A 17,782-nucleotide genomic window follows, 5' to 3' on the forward strand; every position below is an offset into this window, starting at 1 on the left:
GGAATAAATCCAGGAATTTGTTGACTTTGAGTAGAGTTTTCATGATGTGCCCCACGTAGGGAGTCCTCGTCTGCTGTGATGATGGCTGGATGAATTATCAACATTTTATTTAATGAGCCACTACTCGCAATATGTTCACCTCTTTGTTCCTCTTTCACCAGACCAGTTTCTTTCTCTTGTGGAAAGGGTAAAGAAAGAGGACAGTAGACAGGTCCCTCTAAAAACACCACCACTGTTTTTTCCCTCATCCATTCATTCATGACATCCTGAGGTCAGGGTTGTGAAACTGATGGAGGACATCCCAGTGATAATGTGCAATGCAGCTGCAGCAACAGACGAGGAAATAGCAGCAATAATGGCAGTCCAAGTAGCAGCAGCAACCTGCCATTTCAAATGCATTGTAAAGATCCACTTGGAAGAGCTAGAGAGTAACTTGTTACCCATATATAACTGTATGGGTCTGAGCCTTCAGATTAGTTAAACTGATGCAGAATTATTGGCTAGCCCTTTGATGTTCTTGTCTCTCTTTCTCATGTATCTATACAGCTACTGTGATATCTAGGCTACGATTTTTCCATCCTCCCTAAGAACTATATTTTGGCTCTCTCTGGGGCTAAACTCCTAATGAGAATAAATCTAATCCCATTTTGTTTACCCTAAGCACTGTGATTTACTTACCAATCAGTGAGATCCTGCCCTGGGACCCTAAATCATGGTTACAAAATAAGCCTGAGTGTCTGCATGATCTGATTACTACATAATGGGAGCTAATCCTTAGATTTCTCTTCTGTAACTGTCATTTTTCCCATGTCACAGAATTATCTGGGAGAAAATCATTCAGGGAGATAGATAGCATAAATGTAACAATTTATTTTGAAATTGGTTTTGCTAGTTTGTGATGCAGTAAAATGAAATCCCTGCTGGTATAATTCACACAATGCCTTGCTCTGAGTTAAAGAAGATGCTGTTGAACAATGGATGATAGTTCCTGTCAGGAAAATCCACAAGTGACATACCCACAGTAGATTTACCTGGAGAGTTACTGCATCACCTTTATTTCTAGGCAATCCTGCCAATATTTTCACAGTACAGCTGGTCAAGAAATAGCAACATATTTTCACATACATGTGCACAAACTTATTGAATTTTTTTAAATCATTTTTTTCATTGAAACTTCACTCTGCTGTAACTTTCACCCCAAAACTTGGTCATACTAGTGAAGGAGGAGTGTGAGAACACGAGCAAGACATCAGCCTCGAGTGTCAATGCATTTCATAAACAATTAAGGAAAAGAAAACCAAACGTCCATCATGAAGCCCCTGTCCAAGATTATACACAGATTTTGCAACAGCACAAAACTATTCATGCAAAGGAAGAGGAAATCAAGAAGAAAAAAAATCCCAGTAAAAACAACCAGACAACAAAATTGCAAAACAAGGCAAGATTTTGTGTCATTTTGGAACTGTTTTTCTCCCTACTAGGCTCTAGCAAGACTAAGGTTTCCAGAAGCCATGCTGTAGAGAAAGTCTTGCTCCACATCCAAACCTACAACTAGAAAATTAACTGTCATGTTTCTTATTTTGACTATTATTGATCTTTTATGTCTCCGTCTGAGGATGTCCATAAGGTGTGAACCTCTTTCACATTTTCTCAGGCAGAAGGGCACATTTGTTTACACAAGGAGCCTCCCCCTCCCCCTCTTCATAAAGCTTTTAATGCCACTATAAGGAATCTTATTCTTCTAACTCTGCTATATTACCTGAGTGATTGGGGAAATATCTGCCACACCTATGGCAATCAGGGCCTTCTTCATCCGTTTATTCCTGTCCAGCAAACCTCTTAAGCATATGCTTAACTTTACGTTCCATTGGCATCAATGTGAAGCAAGAGATAGTAGAAAGAAATCATTCTATTATTTTCTTTCTCCACCAGTCCAATGTTTACCACAAAAAGCATTAGAAATGTCAGCCTTGCATGAACAATGCAAGAAGGAATGAAGAAAGAGAGGTAAGGAAACAGAGGTTCACAATGGACAAAGCATAAACTCACAAGTGGCCTTGTCAATAATATATAGTTAGTAGAGAAAGAAATTGTAAGAAGAGCAACGTGATAAGCTTGTAGCTGCAGCTTTGCTTACTAGCATACTTTGCAGCTCTTGGACAATTCATGATCTGTACCGGGATCAATTATAAAAATTAGTGTATCAATCATAAAATATACGATACAATGTACTGACAAACAGTATTCAGTATAAGTATGTTGATAAGCTAATTCATGATTATGTATCTTGGGTTTGTGTTGTACTCTGTATCCAACCTCTACTCTCGAGCTTGATCAACTCAAGTGTAGTTTGACTGTATGTGAATAAAGAAACCTTAGTGATGAGTCCAGAGTTGAACTGATTTCTTCTATTCCATAAAACTGGATAAAGTGTTCTCCCAGAACTGGACATGGTGTTCTGGTTGAGCCAAGTGGAAAAAGTCTTAAGGAATTTCAACAAGAAACTGCTACACCGCATTCATTTCTCCTTCCAGAAACATCTATATCCTTCCAAGCACACATAAGACCATACAAATGGCCACACTGGGTCAGACCAGCGGTGCATTAAGCCCAGCATCCTGTCTTCTGACAGTGGCCAATGTCAGATGCTTCGAAGGGAATTAACAGCACAGGGCAATTATCGAATGATCCATCCCCTGTCATCCAGTCCCAGCATCTGGCAGGCAGACATTTATGAGCACCTAGAGCATGGGGTTGCATCCCTGACCATCTTGGCTAATAGCCACTGATGGACTTTTCCTCCATGAATTTATTCTTTTCTGAACCCAGATATACTTCTGGTATTCACAGAATCTCCTGGCAATGAGTTCCAGAGGTGTAGGGTGACCAGATCGCAAGAATAAAATATCGGGACACATGGGGGGAGCATGGGATGTGGGTGGACTCCCCCCCACTTCATGGAGGCTAGCCCTGTGGTCCGCCCCTGCCTACACAAGGTCCCACCTCCTGCAGCAGGAGCCCTGAGCTCCCCCGCCTCCTCCATGGCTGGAACCCCAAGCCACCCCACCCCCCAGCACCAGAGGAACCCCGGGCCGGCTGGCCTGAGCAGCCCCAGCCACATGTCAGGGGTGCACGGCCCCGGCTCCAGCCCCCGGCGGGAGGGCGTGCAGGCTCCAGGTGGCGCTTACCTTGGGTGGCTCCCCGGAAGTGGTGACATCTCCCTCTGCGTCCTAGGCAGAGGCAAGGCCAGGCAGCTCTGTGTGCTACTGCTGCCTCTACCTGCAGATGCTGCCCCCGCAGCTCCCATTGGCCACAGTTCCTGGCCAATAGGAGTTGCAGAGCCTGTGCTCATAGCGGGGGCAGCATGCAGAGCCCCCAGGCTTTCCCTCTAACTAGGAGCCAGAGGGAGATGGTGCCGCTTCCGGGGAGCTGCGTGGAGACAGGTAGGGAGCCTGCCAGCCCCGCACCAACCGGATGCCTGGCAACCCTCTAATATCGGGCCAAATGGCGTCCCGATCATACATTGGTTGGGATGTAGGACAAAGAGTTAAATATCGGGACAGTCCCAATTTTATCAGGACGTCTGGTCACTCTACACAGGTTTGACAGTGCACTGTGTGAGGTAGTACTTCCTTGTGTTGGTTTTAAACCTGCTTCCTTTAATTTCATTGGGTTCTTGGGGTAAATAACACTTCCCTATTCACTTTCTCCACACCATTTATGATTTTATAGACCTCTGTCATATCCCCTTTAGTCACCTCTTTTCCAAGCTGACCAGTCCCAGTCTTTTTAATCTCTCCTCATATGGAAGCAGTTCCATACCTCTAATCATTTTTGTTACCCTTCTCTGTGCCTTTTCCCATTCTAATATATCTTTTTTGAGAAGAGGCAACCAAAACTGCATGTAGTATTCAAGGTGTGGGCATACCATGGCTTTATATAGTGGCATTATGGCATTTATTGTCTTATTATCTATCCCTTTCCTAATGGTTCCTAACTTTCTTAACACAAAAAATTAAGTTGATTTTACTTAATGTTGCTGTCCCACTACTGATAAGATCCTACCCCATGGTGCACAAGTACATTGGATGCTGGAGGAAGATATCACAGGGAGTTGATTTTTACAACCCTTAGCACAGTTATTCAGGAGGAGGACAGGAAACAGTGCTAGAGTTCTACTGAATACTAGAGGAAAGGCCACCACCTAATGTCTCTTCAAGTATCCCAAAGCCCAAGAAGCCTGGTAAGCACAGTATCCCTGTGGTCATGCTGCCAATGACAACAAGCACTTGGAAATACAATCTATTCCTATATGCAGTGCACAAGCAGGATGACACCTCCAACCTTAACTCTGTCACTGCCTCAAAGTACCTCCTTAGTGAGTTAAGTCAGGATTTTGATCTGTGCTGCCTACTTCACAGCCATGAATGAGTTAAAACCACACACTGATGAACCAAGCATCAAAGCACACATAGTCTGCATAAAGGAGCAGAAATTGCACTTCTAATTCTCATATTCAGTGTCTTCAAGTGATGATGCACAGAGGTACCTGCAGCCCAAAATAAATTACATTATGTTGCTTGGTATATAGGGTGAATAGGTGTGACAAAATGGAACATGAGAGATATGCACCAAAAAGTCCACGAATCACTTCTTAACTTTAAACGTAGCTTACAAGGCAAACCTTGTCTCCACTTGTCCCTTCTGATCACCAGTGACTGCCATCATACTGTAGATCTCATTTCTGATTTAACTACCTCAGAAAGCTGTGTTCTGAAATGTTGTTCCAATACTGAAGATAAGTACCTGGCTACTTACCATAATATCCTGCCAGAATAAGAGAGTAGGTTAAATACAGTCTGCATTTGGCAAAGATATTACAATTCATTAGCCTTACTAGTACTTGTGGGATGCTGTCCTTTGCTAGGATGATCTTTTCCAGGAACACCGTCAGTTATCAGTGAAATCATAGTTGAATCTTCACCCCGCTTGTCATCGAAGGGTGTTGCAATATCATCTGTGTGATGAAGGGTGAATCAACTGTAACTTTTCATTTGCTGAGCCACCACTCCTGCTGTTCTCATTGTTAGTACTTTCACACTATAGGAAGCCTAGGTCTTTCATTTGTTGGTCCAGTGGAAAGATAAAAGGACAGAAGACTAGGGTCTTTGTGTAGTTCATCATTAAATATCATTGATTTTCAAATCTTGGTATCTAATCATTAACACTGATGGTTCAAAGGAGTGTCAATTGGCAGCAGCCCAATGATAATGAGCATGGCAGCTAAGGTGGCAAAGACAACAACTTGCTCACCGAAGGCTGGATTTATGTTCTTGTAGCTGCAGCTCTGGATCTGGAACCCACACAAGTGCTTGAGGCCATTTGTAATGTTGCCATTATCATTACATATTATGAGCTTTGGTCCAGGCAAAGACTACAATTGTAAGCAGAAAAGAGGAGAATTTCCATAGAGAGCAGTGGAAAGACAATTCATGAAATTTGAGAAGGGTGTTGTTCTAACATCAATTCCCATGGAGAGAATAGTGGCATTATCTTGCCATGTTAGTTTGATGTCACTGGTAAGCCATGTGGAGAAGCAGGCCCAAAGTCCCACAAGTACAGTACCACCAGCAAAGCAACTTTATCCTCTGCTAACACGTTCACTCAAAAAACAATTAATTAAACATTTTAATAGATGGGTAGGACAATGGCATGATCTCTTGGTATCCTCTACTTGTAAATGATTAGTGAACAGTTAAATAAAATCTTGTGTCCATAGCCCAGAGGAATGCTCTCTGCTATAAAGGAAGGATGGCTGGTCTTGTGATTAAGTTGCTGAAGCAGGACTAAGGAAACCTAGGTTCAATCCACACTTCCTGTGGGATCTTGGGCAAGTCACTTAGTTTCTCTGTATCTCAGTTCCTCTTCTCTAAAATGGAGCTCATACAGCACTTCCCAATTTGTGAGGGCAAATTTATTAATATTTCTGAGACCTGCACGTACTCTGAGGATGTGGGCCATGTAAGTGCTTACACATATGAAAGCTAATAGGTACTTAACCATCAACATAAAGAGAGATTAAATCAGAAAATCTTCTACCACATGTGCCTTGAAGTCAAAAGAAAAAGAAAACCAAGAAAATGAAACAATTTAATTCTCTTCTATTCACCTATACAAATTTTGCCCTAGGTCACACCTATACAACTCCATGGTTATCCCAGACCCAATTTTGTCTTCTCTAGGGCTTCCTGGATGTAGCTCAGGGCAGAACTTGGTTCTTGGTCTATATAGAAAGCCCTTCCCTATCTCCTGGAAAAAGAAGAACTAAAATGGAAGGCTGACAGCACCAACATTTTTACCTTTTTTGCATATTGTGATATGCTTATCAAACACAGTTTTCAACTTAAGGTTTGCAAGAAGGGATTCAACTGCATTTGTATTGTAAATCTCTACTTATTCATGTATTATTTAATATGGAGTCCACAAATATGATCATACCGGAGAATAGGTAAGACTATTCCAGCTTGATCTCTAGGTACTGAAATCCTATCCTCCTACACCTGCTTCTGCACTTACTTTTCCAGATTCTTCTGGTAAAATCCGTCATTATGTTCATCTCTTGTCCTTGCACCTGTGATATTTCTTTTTTATAGAAATGTTTTGCTAGATTTCACTGAGCCTGGTCCTTCTCCCAGTGAAATCAATCATAACAGTCCCATTGATTTCAGTAGGTGCGACACCAGGCTCTTAGAAGCATCTATTATCACACCATACTGTGAAATTATTCCTGGAGGAAAAAAACCAGATTTTTTTTGATGTGTGATTGCTTTACACTGTCATGTTATTATGAAATGTCTCTAGAAAGTGAAAATTTTCTATGATCATAAATACACAACTTTTTCCAGTCCAATTCTTTCTCAAGAGCCCCAGGAATACGGGGCAGAGATTGTGCTCTCTCTTTTCCATAACTATAGTGGTTAGTTACAAAGCCTTTGCAGATTTTGGTGCCCCAAGACACACTGTGTCCATCAGTGATGCCCCTTAGATTCTAAGAATGGAATCACAGTGCTATGTTTTCATCCAGTTATTTTAAGAGCACACATTAAGCTACAATAGTATATAATCCATTATTCTTACTGGTACTTGTGGGATGATCTTCCTTTCTGCCAGACCCAGAAGAATAATCTGTTGACGGTGCATCTGGGATTCTCTCTTCATAATATGGGGTACCAGGCATGCGAGTTCCGATGATGTTGGGGTTCGTTGCATCTCCGTCATGTATTGACCCACTACTCACATGGTTATCATCTGTAACTGGAGTTGGGTCAGTGTGTTTCACACCATCAGTGTAACGTGAGCCATCTTCATTATCTATGACTGTTGGAAGGAGAAAGATCAGTTGTAATATCTGAGGCTTACATCGTGAATGTTGGAGTTGTGGGGCGAGGCTAAAGGGCTATGGCCACAGTTGTAGTCATACCTGATCTCAACCAATTTGTTTTCTGTCTATCTGTTTTATCCTTCACTGATCTATCTATGTCAGTTCTAATTTGTGTATGCATCACCATCATGGGCCCAGTCTGGTAAAGTCTGGATTAACTTTCAAGGTGAAATCCTGGTACCATTGAAGTCAATGATAAAATTCCCATTGATTCCAATGAGGCCAGGATTTCATCCTGAGAGACCAGTTCCATCCCTAGTTCCTCGCCAGGCTAGCAGGCTTTGGCATGATGTGGAGGGTACATAATAACCATGGGACATAGGAGTCTTAAACAAAGCTCTCTCATCAAAGAAGCAAATATCAGTCCATTATTTATTAAAAACAATCTAGTGTCAATATGGAGAATTTACTATGCTAGTACCACCTCAAGATAAATGCTGTCACATACAGCCTAATGTTGGGTGGCAGATGGAGGTCTGATTGCTTCATTTGCAGTATATTACTATCTCTGGACTTGCTTCTCTTATGTTTAGCATGATATTGAACATTTGCATTACTTATATACAGAAGAGAAACCAGGTAGCTGAAAATGGAATCAATGCTAAATCATTCACTTACGCAATACATTACCTATTTGACTTGTATTATCATGCCCAGAAACATCTAGTCTTGTGATTGGTTCACATGCCTTTTCCCTGGTTTCTGAAAGGAGGTGGGGACAGAAGAAATTAATTAGTTAATTTGGCAAAAGGTGGTGAGAAAAATTCACTCTTTTCTGCCCTATTTATTAGATTCAGAGTCTAATCAACAACTTGTTAGAAAAGTTTCTTGGAGTCTCGTCTGAAAGTGGCTTTGAGAATACTAAGAATTTTGTAAACTTTTAAAGGGACAAAATGGGTGTATTTTAATCCAATTTCACAAAATTGGATTAAATTTGGATTTAAATTTAATTAAATTTCACAAAATTACTCTCAGTGTTCTCAATTTGAGTCAGATCCTCAACCCAGGACAAGTCCCCATTTTGCCACTCCAGCTGACCCCAAAGGCAGGGATTGTATGATTCCTCTGTACTGAGGGCATTCTGGGGTAGAGCACTTAGGAGACATTATGGGGGTAGAAGAAGCTAATCCTTGGCTGGCAGAACAGTCCTTTAGGGACCATTCCAATCAATATAAATTAGAGCTCCTCTATGGTCCAGTTTGACTCTCTCCGACAGCTCCAGTATCAGAGCTGGTAGCTCAGAGCCCTTTGCCTCTCTCCAGGATTAAGCCCCTTGAGTTCCAGAGAGTGGAATGAGGCTTCATATATTCTCTGTCAAAATGTCACCACTATTTAAATCACATTGAATTTGTCCTAAGGATATTTGTGGAGTTGCCTCTATTTATACCAGCTCTGAATATGACCAATTAATTTAACAAAATCTAGGCAACTCAATCAAGCCAGTCTCTTATTCTTCACACATTTCCTGTGCCCATTTATTGCAGCACAAACATTGAGCAAAATTATCCACAGCTCCCTGACAATTTGATTCTGAAAATTTTAATTTTGCAGGGGTCCTTTTTGGCCCTCATGTGGCACAGAAAAATAAACAAAATCAGAAACATTTAAAATTATTATTAAAATATGTAAGTCCATAAATGGAAGAACTCCACAAAAGAAGTGGCCTGCCTCTGAACCTACAATACTAATGTAGCTAAGCAACACCTGAATTTATGCTTCCCAGAGGCCTCATGTAAGTGGAGGAAGCAAGCTAAGAGTCTTCAGGGTCCCTGATCTTTCAGCGCTTGTAAACTTCACTATTATTAGCTCTAAAAACATGTGAGTAAAAGAATGTGAGGAGTAGAAATCATCACATTCAACAATTCTGTGTCCTTTGGATCCATACTTGTGGCATTTCCCTACTAAAATGACAATTCTTGAGGTTTAGAATCATAAGTTAAATATGAACTCAGAAAATTGTTTAGTTCAAAATACAATGGGCCAAAGTCACCGATAGTATCAGCAGGAACAACTCCACTGACTGGCAAAATGTGTTCTATCTTCAAATGCAAAAACAAGACCACAATGCACATACAATTTAATGGAAGCTCTGGTTCAAGCTACCTAAAGGGGAGAGAACATATGTTACTGTTAAATACGTTCATTCTCACTTACACAGTACAGCAAATACCTACCTGATGCATTATAACAATATGTATCATACCGGTCTGTTATATTTGAAGCGAGTATGTAAATTCCAGTGTTATTTGCTGCACAAAGAAAATATGGCTTGATTCGTGGAATTACAATTTTGTCTTCTATGAAACCATACCTGTGAAGAACAGAGAGTGAACAATACTGTCAGGAATGAAGGTGTGCAGCTGAGCCGGCTAGCTCGGTCTCCAGGCTGACTAATGAACACAACTACAGCAGAACTGGCTGATTGATCAACCTGCCTGACTGGCTGAGGGGAACCAGGAGGCATGTTCTTAAGCCCAGCTGCACCAGAAGGTCGGTGACTGCTCAACACTTATGACCACAGCTGCAATCGCTCCTGTGCCAGCCTTGTTCCTCCTTTCTCTGGCTCTGCTCCCCTGCTTGTTTCCTGACTCTGGCTTTGACCCTTGATATGTCAACCACCAGATCTGACCCCCATGTTCAGTGGCTGACAAACACCATGTTATGTATCACAGCATACAACAGATTCTTTCCTCATGACTTCCAATACCACCAAATAGGCCAAGTAGGAGACAGAGCATTTCATATCATGGAATAAAAATAATCCCAAATCTGGTCATGGAGATTACTCCTTTTTTACATCCACATTAACATCACCAGCACCCACCTCCAATATCATTCTGCATGTAATCTCTGAACTAATAACCATTGCAATGCAGTGTGAATTATTAGAGAAGACAACTGGTCTGCATGGGGATGCAATGAAAATGAAGACTAAAAAGGGTAAACACTTCTCATTCAATTGGGATGTGTATTATAAAACACAGAGGATCAAAGCTCTGATTTTTTTCATTGAGCTACATTTCCACTACTTTTAGCCTAATAAATTGCTCAGTACCATTTTGCATTGGAATTGTATGCCACAAATCTGAAGAACGGATGGAGATCATGAGCAAAGATGTGCAGCAATGATTTATAACATGCCAGTCTCTGCGAAGTGCAAAACTTTAATAAAGTGTTCAAAAGTAGCAATATTTCACCTACAGAATGTTAGCTAAAATACTTAATATCCCCCTGGATAATATGTGTTGCAAATAATGCTGCCATTGAGTATGGGGCCCATAAACCAGGCTGAAATTTCATGTGAGCTTGTGGTTAACAAAATTATGTAACAAGTTATTACTATTTTGCAATCCCATATCAAATGACTAATTCCTGTGAAGGTACTGAAATCTATTGAGATGAGAGTGGTGATTAAATGTTAAAGAGCCCTAGGGTTGGGGATTGTTTTAAGAGCTGCTACTTATCAGGGAGGGGCAGGAGTGGTATGTTAGCTGCTTGGACTCTGTCTCAGTTGTGGTTCCCCAAGCGCTGTTACAGTCCACATCCATGATTCACATCCACCTGGATCAAATCATGGCAATGATATTTGAAATTCTATATCTCTAATATGGGTGGAACAATAGATTACTTCACTGGCACAGCCATATTTTGTATTAGTCCTAGATCCTGTATCCTATTGCTAAGACTACCACATTGGCAGTGTTATAATAAAAATCTTTCTTGTTTTATGGCCTGCTGACTCATTCATGTTCACTCTCTACTCCTTGTGTGCTTTGACTATTATGTATAATGTATTAGTTCTTCCTTTTGTCTCCCACTCAGGCCCACAGAGTTGGATTTATGGTATGTGCCAGAGGAATACAAATAGACAGCACCAACAAATTATTTAAAAATAGCTCAAATTCCATATCTGTCCTCTTCTAGGTTCATGGACAAGGGGGGAAAGTGCAGTGAAAGCAAAACCACATCTCTCCTCCAATGTGAAAAATAGTTCCTGCTATTTCTTTTACACTTTAAGTTCTTTTCCATTTTCTTCTCATCTTACCTATAAGAGACTCTATCCAGTGCATGAGAGCAAAAGTTAGAGATAGAAAATGCCTATTTGATCATTCAGTACTTTCCCCACCACTGCAGGACTGTCCCTCTGACTAGTCTTTCATTTGGCAGCATTTTAAATCATCCCTCCACTTCACTTGGGAGACTGTTATGTAACACTCACCATGGGGAATTTTTGCCTGATATTCTCTGGCAATATGGGTAGCATCATTCTCTCACTGCAGAGGCACACATATTATTCTGATTTATACCAGTGAATGAGCTCAGGGCACAGTCCTGGTGAAAGGGCAACTAGGGCTGCAGGAGATCTTCAAATATTGCCTGCCCATGCATTTGCAATTAATAGTAGCAGTGCATGACATTAATACTGCATCACACTGAACATTTTCAAAGCACTGCATAAACATGAACTAATTTAATTATTTTGATACTAATTAAATCAATCTCTTTCCATAGATATGATTTTGTCAATACTACACTAACATGAAAGCAATTTTATCAATTTCTCATGAATTTGCAGACTAATGCAAAGGGAAGAAAATTAAAACAGTTAAAGGACTAAGAAGAACAAAACAGCCTTGATTCAAATTTACAATAGACAATTCCACCATCACATGCAATAACTTTAAACATTGTCATTTAGTTTAATTTTTCTTTTGGTAAATATTAGGACTCTCTTTAGAGGGCTGATAAAAAGTACCAGCTGGCAACATTCAAAGAGTTGAAGAGATGCTCACTGAGCTTTCTACCCCAATAACCTACAGGATGAATCCTGAAATCCCTACTCACTTCCTACTAAAGCTGAAATCCCACTGAAGTTAGTTGATCCATTTGACTTAAATAAGGGTTTTATTGCTATGAGTCTATATTGCTTGAACCCCCTCTGCACTTGCTGCACTTGAATCTTGTCTCCTTTCTACAGCTGCTTGTTTGGGATAACCTGTATAATTCATAGAGTCATAGATTCTATGACCAGGAAGGACAATTGTGTTCAGCTAGTCTGTCCTCCTGCATAACACAGACCATACATAGGACTTCCCTGAATTAATTCCTGTTTGAACTAGAGCACATCTTTTAGAAAAGCATCCAATCCTGATTTTTAAATTTCCTATCATGGCGAATCCACCACAACCATTGGCCGATTGGTTAATGGTTAATTACCTTCAGTGTTAAAACCTTGTACCTTATTTCCCATCTGAATTCATCTAGATTCAACAGCCAGCCATTTCCTCTTGTTATAGCCTTGTCTGCTAGTCTGAAGATTCCTGTATTATCAAATATTTGTTCCCCATGTAGGTACTTATAGACTGTAATCAAGTCACCCCTTAACCGTTTCATGATAAGATAAATAGATCGAGTTCCTTGCGTCTATCACTATAAGGTGTGTTTTCCAATCCTTTAATCATTCATGCAATTTTTCACTGAACACTCTCCAATTTTTCAACATCCTTCTTGAATTGTCCACACCAGAACTGGACAGAGTATTCCAGTAGCAGTCACACCAATGTCAAATACAGAGGTAATATCATCTATTACTCAATATTTCACCCCTTTATATAGCCAAGGAATACATTAGCCCTTTTCGCCACAGTGCCACACTTGGAGATCATGTTCAACTGATTATCCATCATGATCCACTGCTTCCCAGAACAGAGTTCCCCATCCTATAAGTATGGCCTCAATTCTTTATTTCTAGATGTAGGACTTTACATTTAGCTCTATTGAAATACGTATTGTTTGCTTGCACCCAGCTTACCAAGTAATCCATATCACTCTGAATCAATGACTTGCCCACTTCATTATTTACTATTTCCCCAATCCTTGTGTCATCTGCAAATTTTATCAATAATGATTTTATATTTTCTTCCAGGGCATTGATAAAAATTTAAATAGTGTAGGGCCAAGAACCAATCCCTGAAGGATCCCACTAGAAATATACCTGCTTGAATATGATACTTCATTTACAACTACAATTCAGTCATGCTTTTCTACTCATAGGTGATGTGACCATCTAATTAATAGCTATTTAAAAGTAATTGCAGTTGGCACACCACATCATCATGGCTGGACAGACAGATAGCTATACATATTCACTATATATTATCTTCTTTATAATTTCCTTACCTGCAAGTTTCAAATCCTAAACTGTGAGCTTTCTCCATCTGGTTCATTGTTGGCAGGGTACTATTGAGAGCTTTGCAGAGTTCAACGGCCTCATCTCGTGTGAGACTGTAGCGACGATTTTTCTCAACATGGAAAACTCCTGCATATCTGCAACTTATATTAAATTCTGTTGATTAAAAAAAAGAAATTATTACAATGATAATACTTGCTGTTTCACTGAAACTCTAGCAAGATTTAATTTCCAAGTACAATGAAGTTACAGAGAACCATCAACATCTGCCAGTTCATTAGGGGAGAAGGCTTGCACAATAAAACTGTTTTTCCAAACTACACTCAGATCCTTTTTGCTCAAACACCACATTAATGTCCAAGAACAGTAGCATAGTGTTTCTGTGAAGTGCCTAGCAACTTTTGGGAACATGCAAAAAAAAATCATCAATCATCAAAAATCATCATCAACAACAAATTGGTGCAGAAGATCTAATGGGACAGATTGCCAAGATATTTTAGAAACACATCTGTCTGGAAAAGTTTTGGCTTCATTGTAAACATTCGTCAATGAAAATTTCCAGACTGCTGTAGTTTGCAACTAACCTGTTAATAAATATGTACCACATTCAAAACTGCAGTCTTGCAGATTTTTCTAGTTTTTATACAACGTGCACCAGATTCACCGCTGTCATAATTAAGTGGTGCTCCATTGATATTGGTATAAAGTATATAGAAAGTGCACTGTTTGAGTCTTTGTAGCCATACTCCTATATCTAAGGAAATAGGGTCCAACCATCCAGGTCCATTTTAAATCTGCTTACATCTAAGCACCTCATTCATAAAGAGAAAAAACAAGAAAAGGTGAAAATGGTAATAATCTGACCATTTCTGAAATATATAGTCCCTGTATTAAATGATCTCATTCTGTTCGTTTCAGGGTTTAAAATTTTTCATGAAAACATACATCAAAGCAGAACTAACATCTGAAACTATTTCAGCATCAGCACAAGCAATAGGTTCCTTTTGGCATGTCCTAGGTCAGGGCAGACTAGTTAGACTAGTTTGATATCATATGCCACAGCTGATGTAGAAAGCAAGTAAGCAGTGTGCAACAGTATTTCTAACTATAAAAGCACTGAGCTGCTAAATATACCCTCACAGACGAGCTCTAAGGAACCATACAGCCAGCTAGGAATGGTTGGAATACACCTAACTCACTTTCATTTGGAAGCACATTATGGACATTCATTTCAGAGATATGGTCAACATCTCTGTGGGGCAGTGTGAAGTACCTTTTTCTACTGTGAACCACTATATCAATGTCAGTATACAACACAACAACGTAACTAACATTGTAAAGAATGCTGGATGTTAAAAATTTAATAATATCATAAAGCGCTTTGCCCATGAAAAGCACTATATTTGGCTAGAGCTAAGTAATTTTTCAACAACAATTATGTATTATTTAAAAATCTAGGTGCCACTGTTATGTGACAACTCAAATGGGCCAAAGTCAGGAGTGAGTCCTGGTGCAATGTAAGTCTTCTTCCAGACTCTCAGCACTTAAGTTATATCAACCTAGTCTGACGTGAGGGTCATTTAGGGTTTGTCTAGAAAGGAGAAGGCTGCATTAGCCAGTGTAAGCCTAGCGACTCCTTACTAGCTTCCAATGTGGACACTCTCGCTGCTCACTAAGAGTACCACTGTGCAGTTTAGTTAATGAACTTTGTCAATGTGTTAAGCTAAAATATACAAAAGCACTCCTAGGCTATGTCTACACTTGGAGCTGGGGTATGATTCCCAGAACTCGTATACATATCCGCACTAGCGCTCGTCAAGCTAACATGCTAAAAATAGTAGTGTGGTTCCAGTAGCTCATGCAGGGGTAGAGGTGGCATAGGCTAGCTGTTCTAAATACGTACCCAGGTGGTACAGGTGGGTTTCTATTCAGGGTGGCTAGCCAGCACCACCACTTGCCATTGCTCATGCCACTGTGGCTACTACTATTTTTAGTGCACTCTCTCAGTTCGAGCTAGAGTGAGTGTATCTACATGAACTGGGAATCACAGCCCTAGCTTCAAGTATAGACATCCCTTTAATGTACAGCAAGAGTGTCCACAAGGGGACTTAGTGTGAATTAGCTAGTGCACTTAAAATTCACAACTTAGTGTGCTGCACGCTAACTTTCTCATGTAGACAAACACTTAGACTCACCTCTAAATTTGATCTAAATGTCTGAAAGCATAACTGCAGAATAAACAAAAATAAAAAAATTCAAACAAACATAAATCTCTCCTACGGGCACTCAGTCTCCCCTATTATTGACTTCCCACTGACTTCAGAGGGAGGACTTTTGAAAATCAGGCCACTTATTTAGGTCCATAAATATGAATTTAGGACTCTAACTTTAGGCATCCATTTCTAAAAGCCTTGATCATACCTCTGGCAATGGACCTGGGAACACTGAAAAAGTAGCACATTCAGCTCATAAGGGAGGGAAGTGCCTCAAATTGTGCTGTAGAGACTGCATCAGCTGGTGAAAGGCATAAAACTAGAGAGGTTCCACAGAGAACACATCTTCATTCCTCTTTGGCTTGGAAAGTTAGAGGCTTCGAGGTATGGATGGTAAAGTGGGGAAAAGACTGTATGACCCGAAGAATACCCATAGACAAACAACAAAAGGAGTGAGGGGAAGAAGAAAGCAAACATACACAATGAACTGCTTTTTTGACAGTGGAAAAAAAGTAACAGCTCTGGAAGGTGGGGAAAGATTCTATATACTTCAAAGCAAAAAATAATTAACTCAGCTCCGACCCCACCCTTCCCTCAAGAGGAAACTTGACTGCAGCCCCAGACTAAAATGACAATCCCAGATCATGCAAAAACGCAGTTTATTCTTCCCAGCGAAGTGCGGGGCATGACTCATATTAATATTAGTAGGAGTTCCAACATGCATCAAAGAGAAAACAGATTCAATCTCCTGCACACATTGCAATGGCATTTCTCTCTGGTGCCTACAAAACTAAAAGGTACCACATAATAATCTCTCCCCTATGAGCTCCAGAATGCAATCCCTAAACATTTGTATAGACACCTCTTCTGGATATATCGGCAGTCATTCTCCTTTAACTCCCATCGTTTGCCATGAGCTAGACAGCCAATGTTATTCTATAAACACACACATAATAATAAATGATAGTAATCAAAGGGTACTGCATAATCACCACTGCTGTAAACCACATGGAATATTTCTTCCCATATGGAAGTTGGAAACAAATAAGCAAATAGAACAGTAAATCAGACTCAGATTGTATGTATGTAAAAGGATTTTTATTATTTATACAAGAGTAACTGCACCATAAATGTACGTGACACTGACAATGTCCCTGACCTAAGGAGTTAAAATCTATGGGCTCGATCCTGAAAACACTTACTACCAAGGCAGTGGGAGTAAATCATGGTGGCAAACATTGTACCAGGTATTACATGTTTCATCTCATGTATAAATTTAGGGCCAAATCCTGGAGCTGGAAGGGGGTAGAGAAAGGAAGGATGTGGTTTATAACAACGAGACATTGTGGTTTCTTCAGTTAGACCTGAAGCAGGAGAGGGTGACTGACGGAATGGCAGACTAGTCAGGAAGCAGCTCTGACTTTAGGGGCCCATCCAGAAGGAGCCACAATGATCAGAGTGGGAGAAGTTATTCAGCTTGGCTAGCGCAGAAGGGCCTGAAAGGAGATGAGAGCAGAGCAAAATGGCAGCTAGAGCTGTGTGGAGAACTGCAATTCCATTTGGTGAAGGATTTTGAGATTTTGACACCTGTCTTCATTCCAATTCCCCACAACAGAAAATTCCAGAAAAAATGCATTTCAGTTCAATCTCGGTATTTCATTTCAATTCTCCCTTTTTAATTTTTATATTATAATACACCTCTACCCTGATATAACGCGACCCGATATAACATGAATTCGGATATAACGCGGTAAAGCAGTGCTCTGGGGGGGGTGGGGCTGTGCACTCCGGTGGATCAAAGCAAGTTCAACATAACGCGGTTTCACCTATAACGCGGTCAGATTTTTTGGCTCCCGAGGACAGCGTTATATCGAGGTAGAGGTGTATGTGATTCAAAGCTGTAAACATTCAAAACAAAAAGTTGTTTGAAAACAAACA

General features: G+C 40.3%; 1 protein-coding gene across 1 annotated transcript in view; it reads right to left on the reverse strand.

Moving 5' to 3' along the window:
• The window catches only part of CD44 (CD44 molecule (Indian blood group)), a 99,108-nt gene that overhangs the window by 45,315 nt on the left and 36,011 nt on the right, over nt 1-17,782 (reverse strand). The window contains exons 3-7 of the mRNA XM_034769691.1: nt 13,622-13,787; nt 9,616-9,752; nt 8,060-8,143; nt 7,138-7,377; nt 4,898-5,017 (exon numbers count right to left, since the gene is read on the reverse strand). Of these exons, the coding sequence (XP_034625582.1) occupies nt 4,898-5,017; nt 7,138-7,377; nt 8,060-8,143; nt 9,616-9,752; nt 13,622-13,787 (747 nt within the window). The remainder of the gene's footprint in view (nt 1-4,897; nt 5,018-7,137; nt 7,378-8,059; nt 8,144-9,615; nt 9,753-13,621; nt 13,788-17,782) is intronic.

This window comes from Trachemys scripta, chromosome 4 (genome assembly GCF_013100865.1).
Source record: "Trachemys scripta elegans isolate TJP31775 chromosome 4, CAS_Tse_1.0, whole genome shotgun sequence".
Lineage (NCBI taxonomy): Eukaryota > Metazoa > Chordata > Testudines > Emydidae > Trachemys > Trachemys scripta.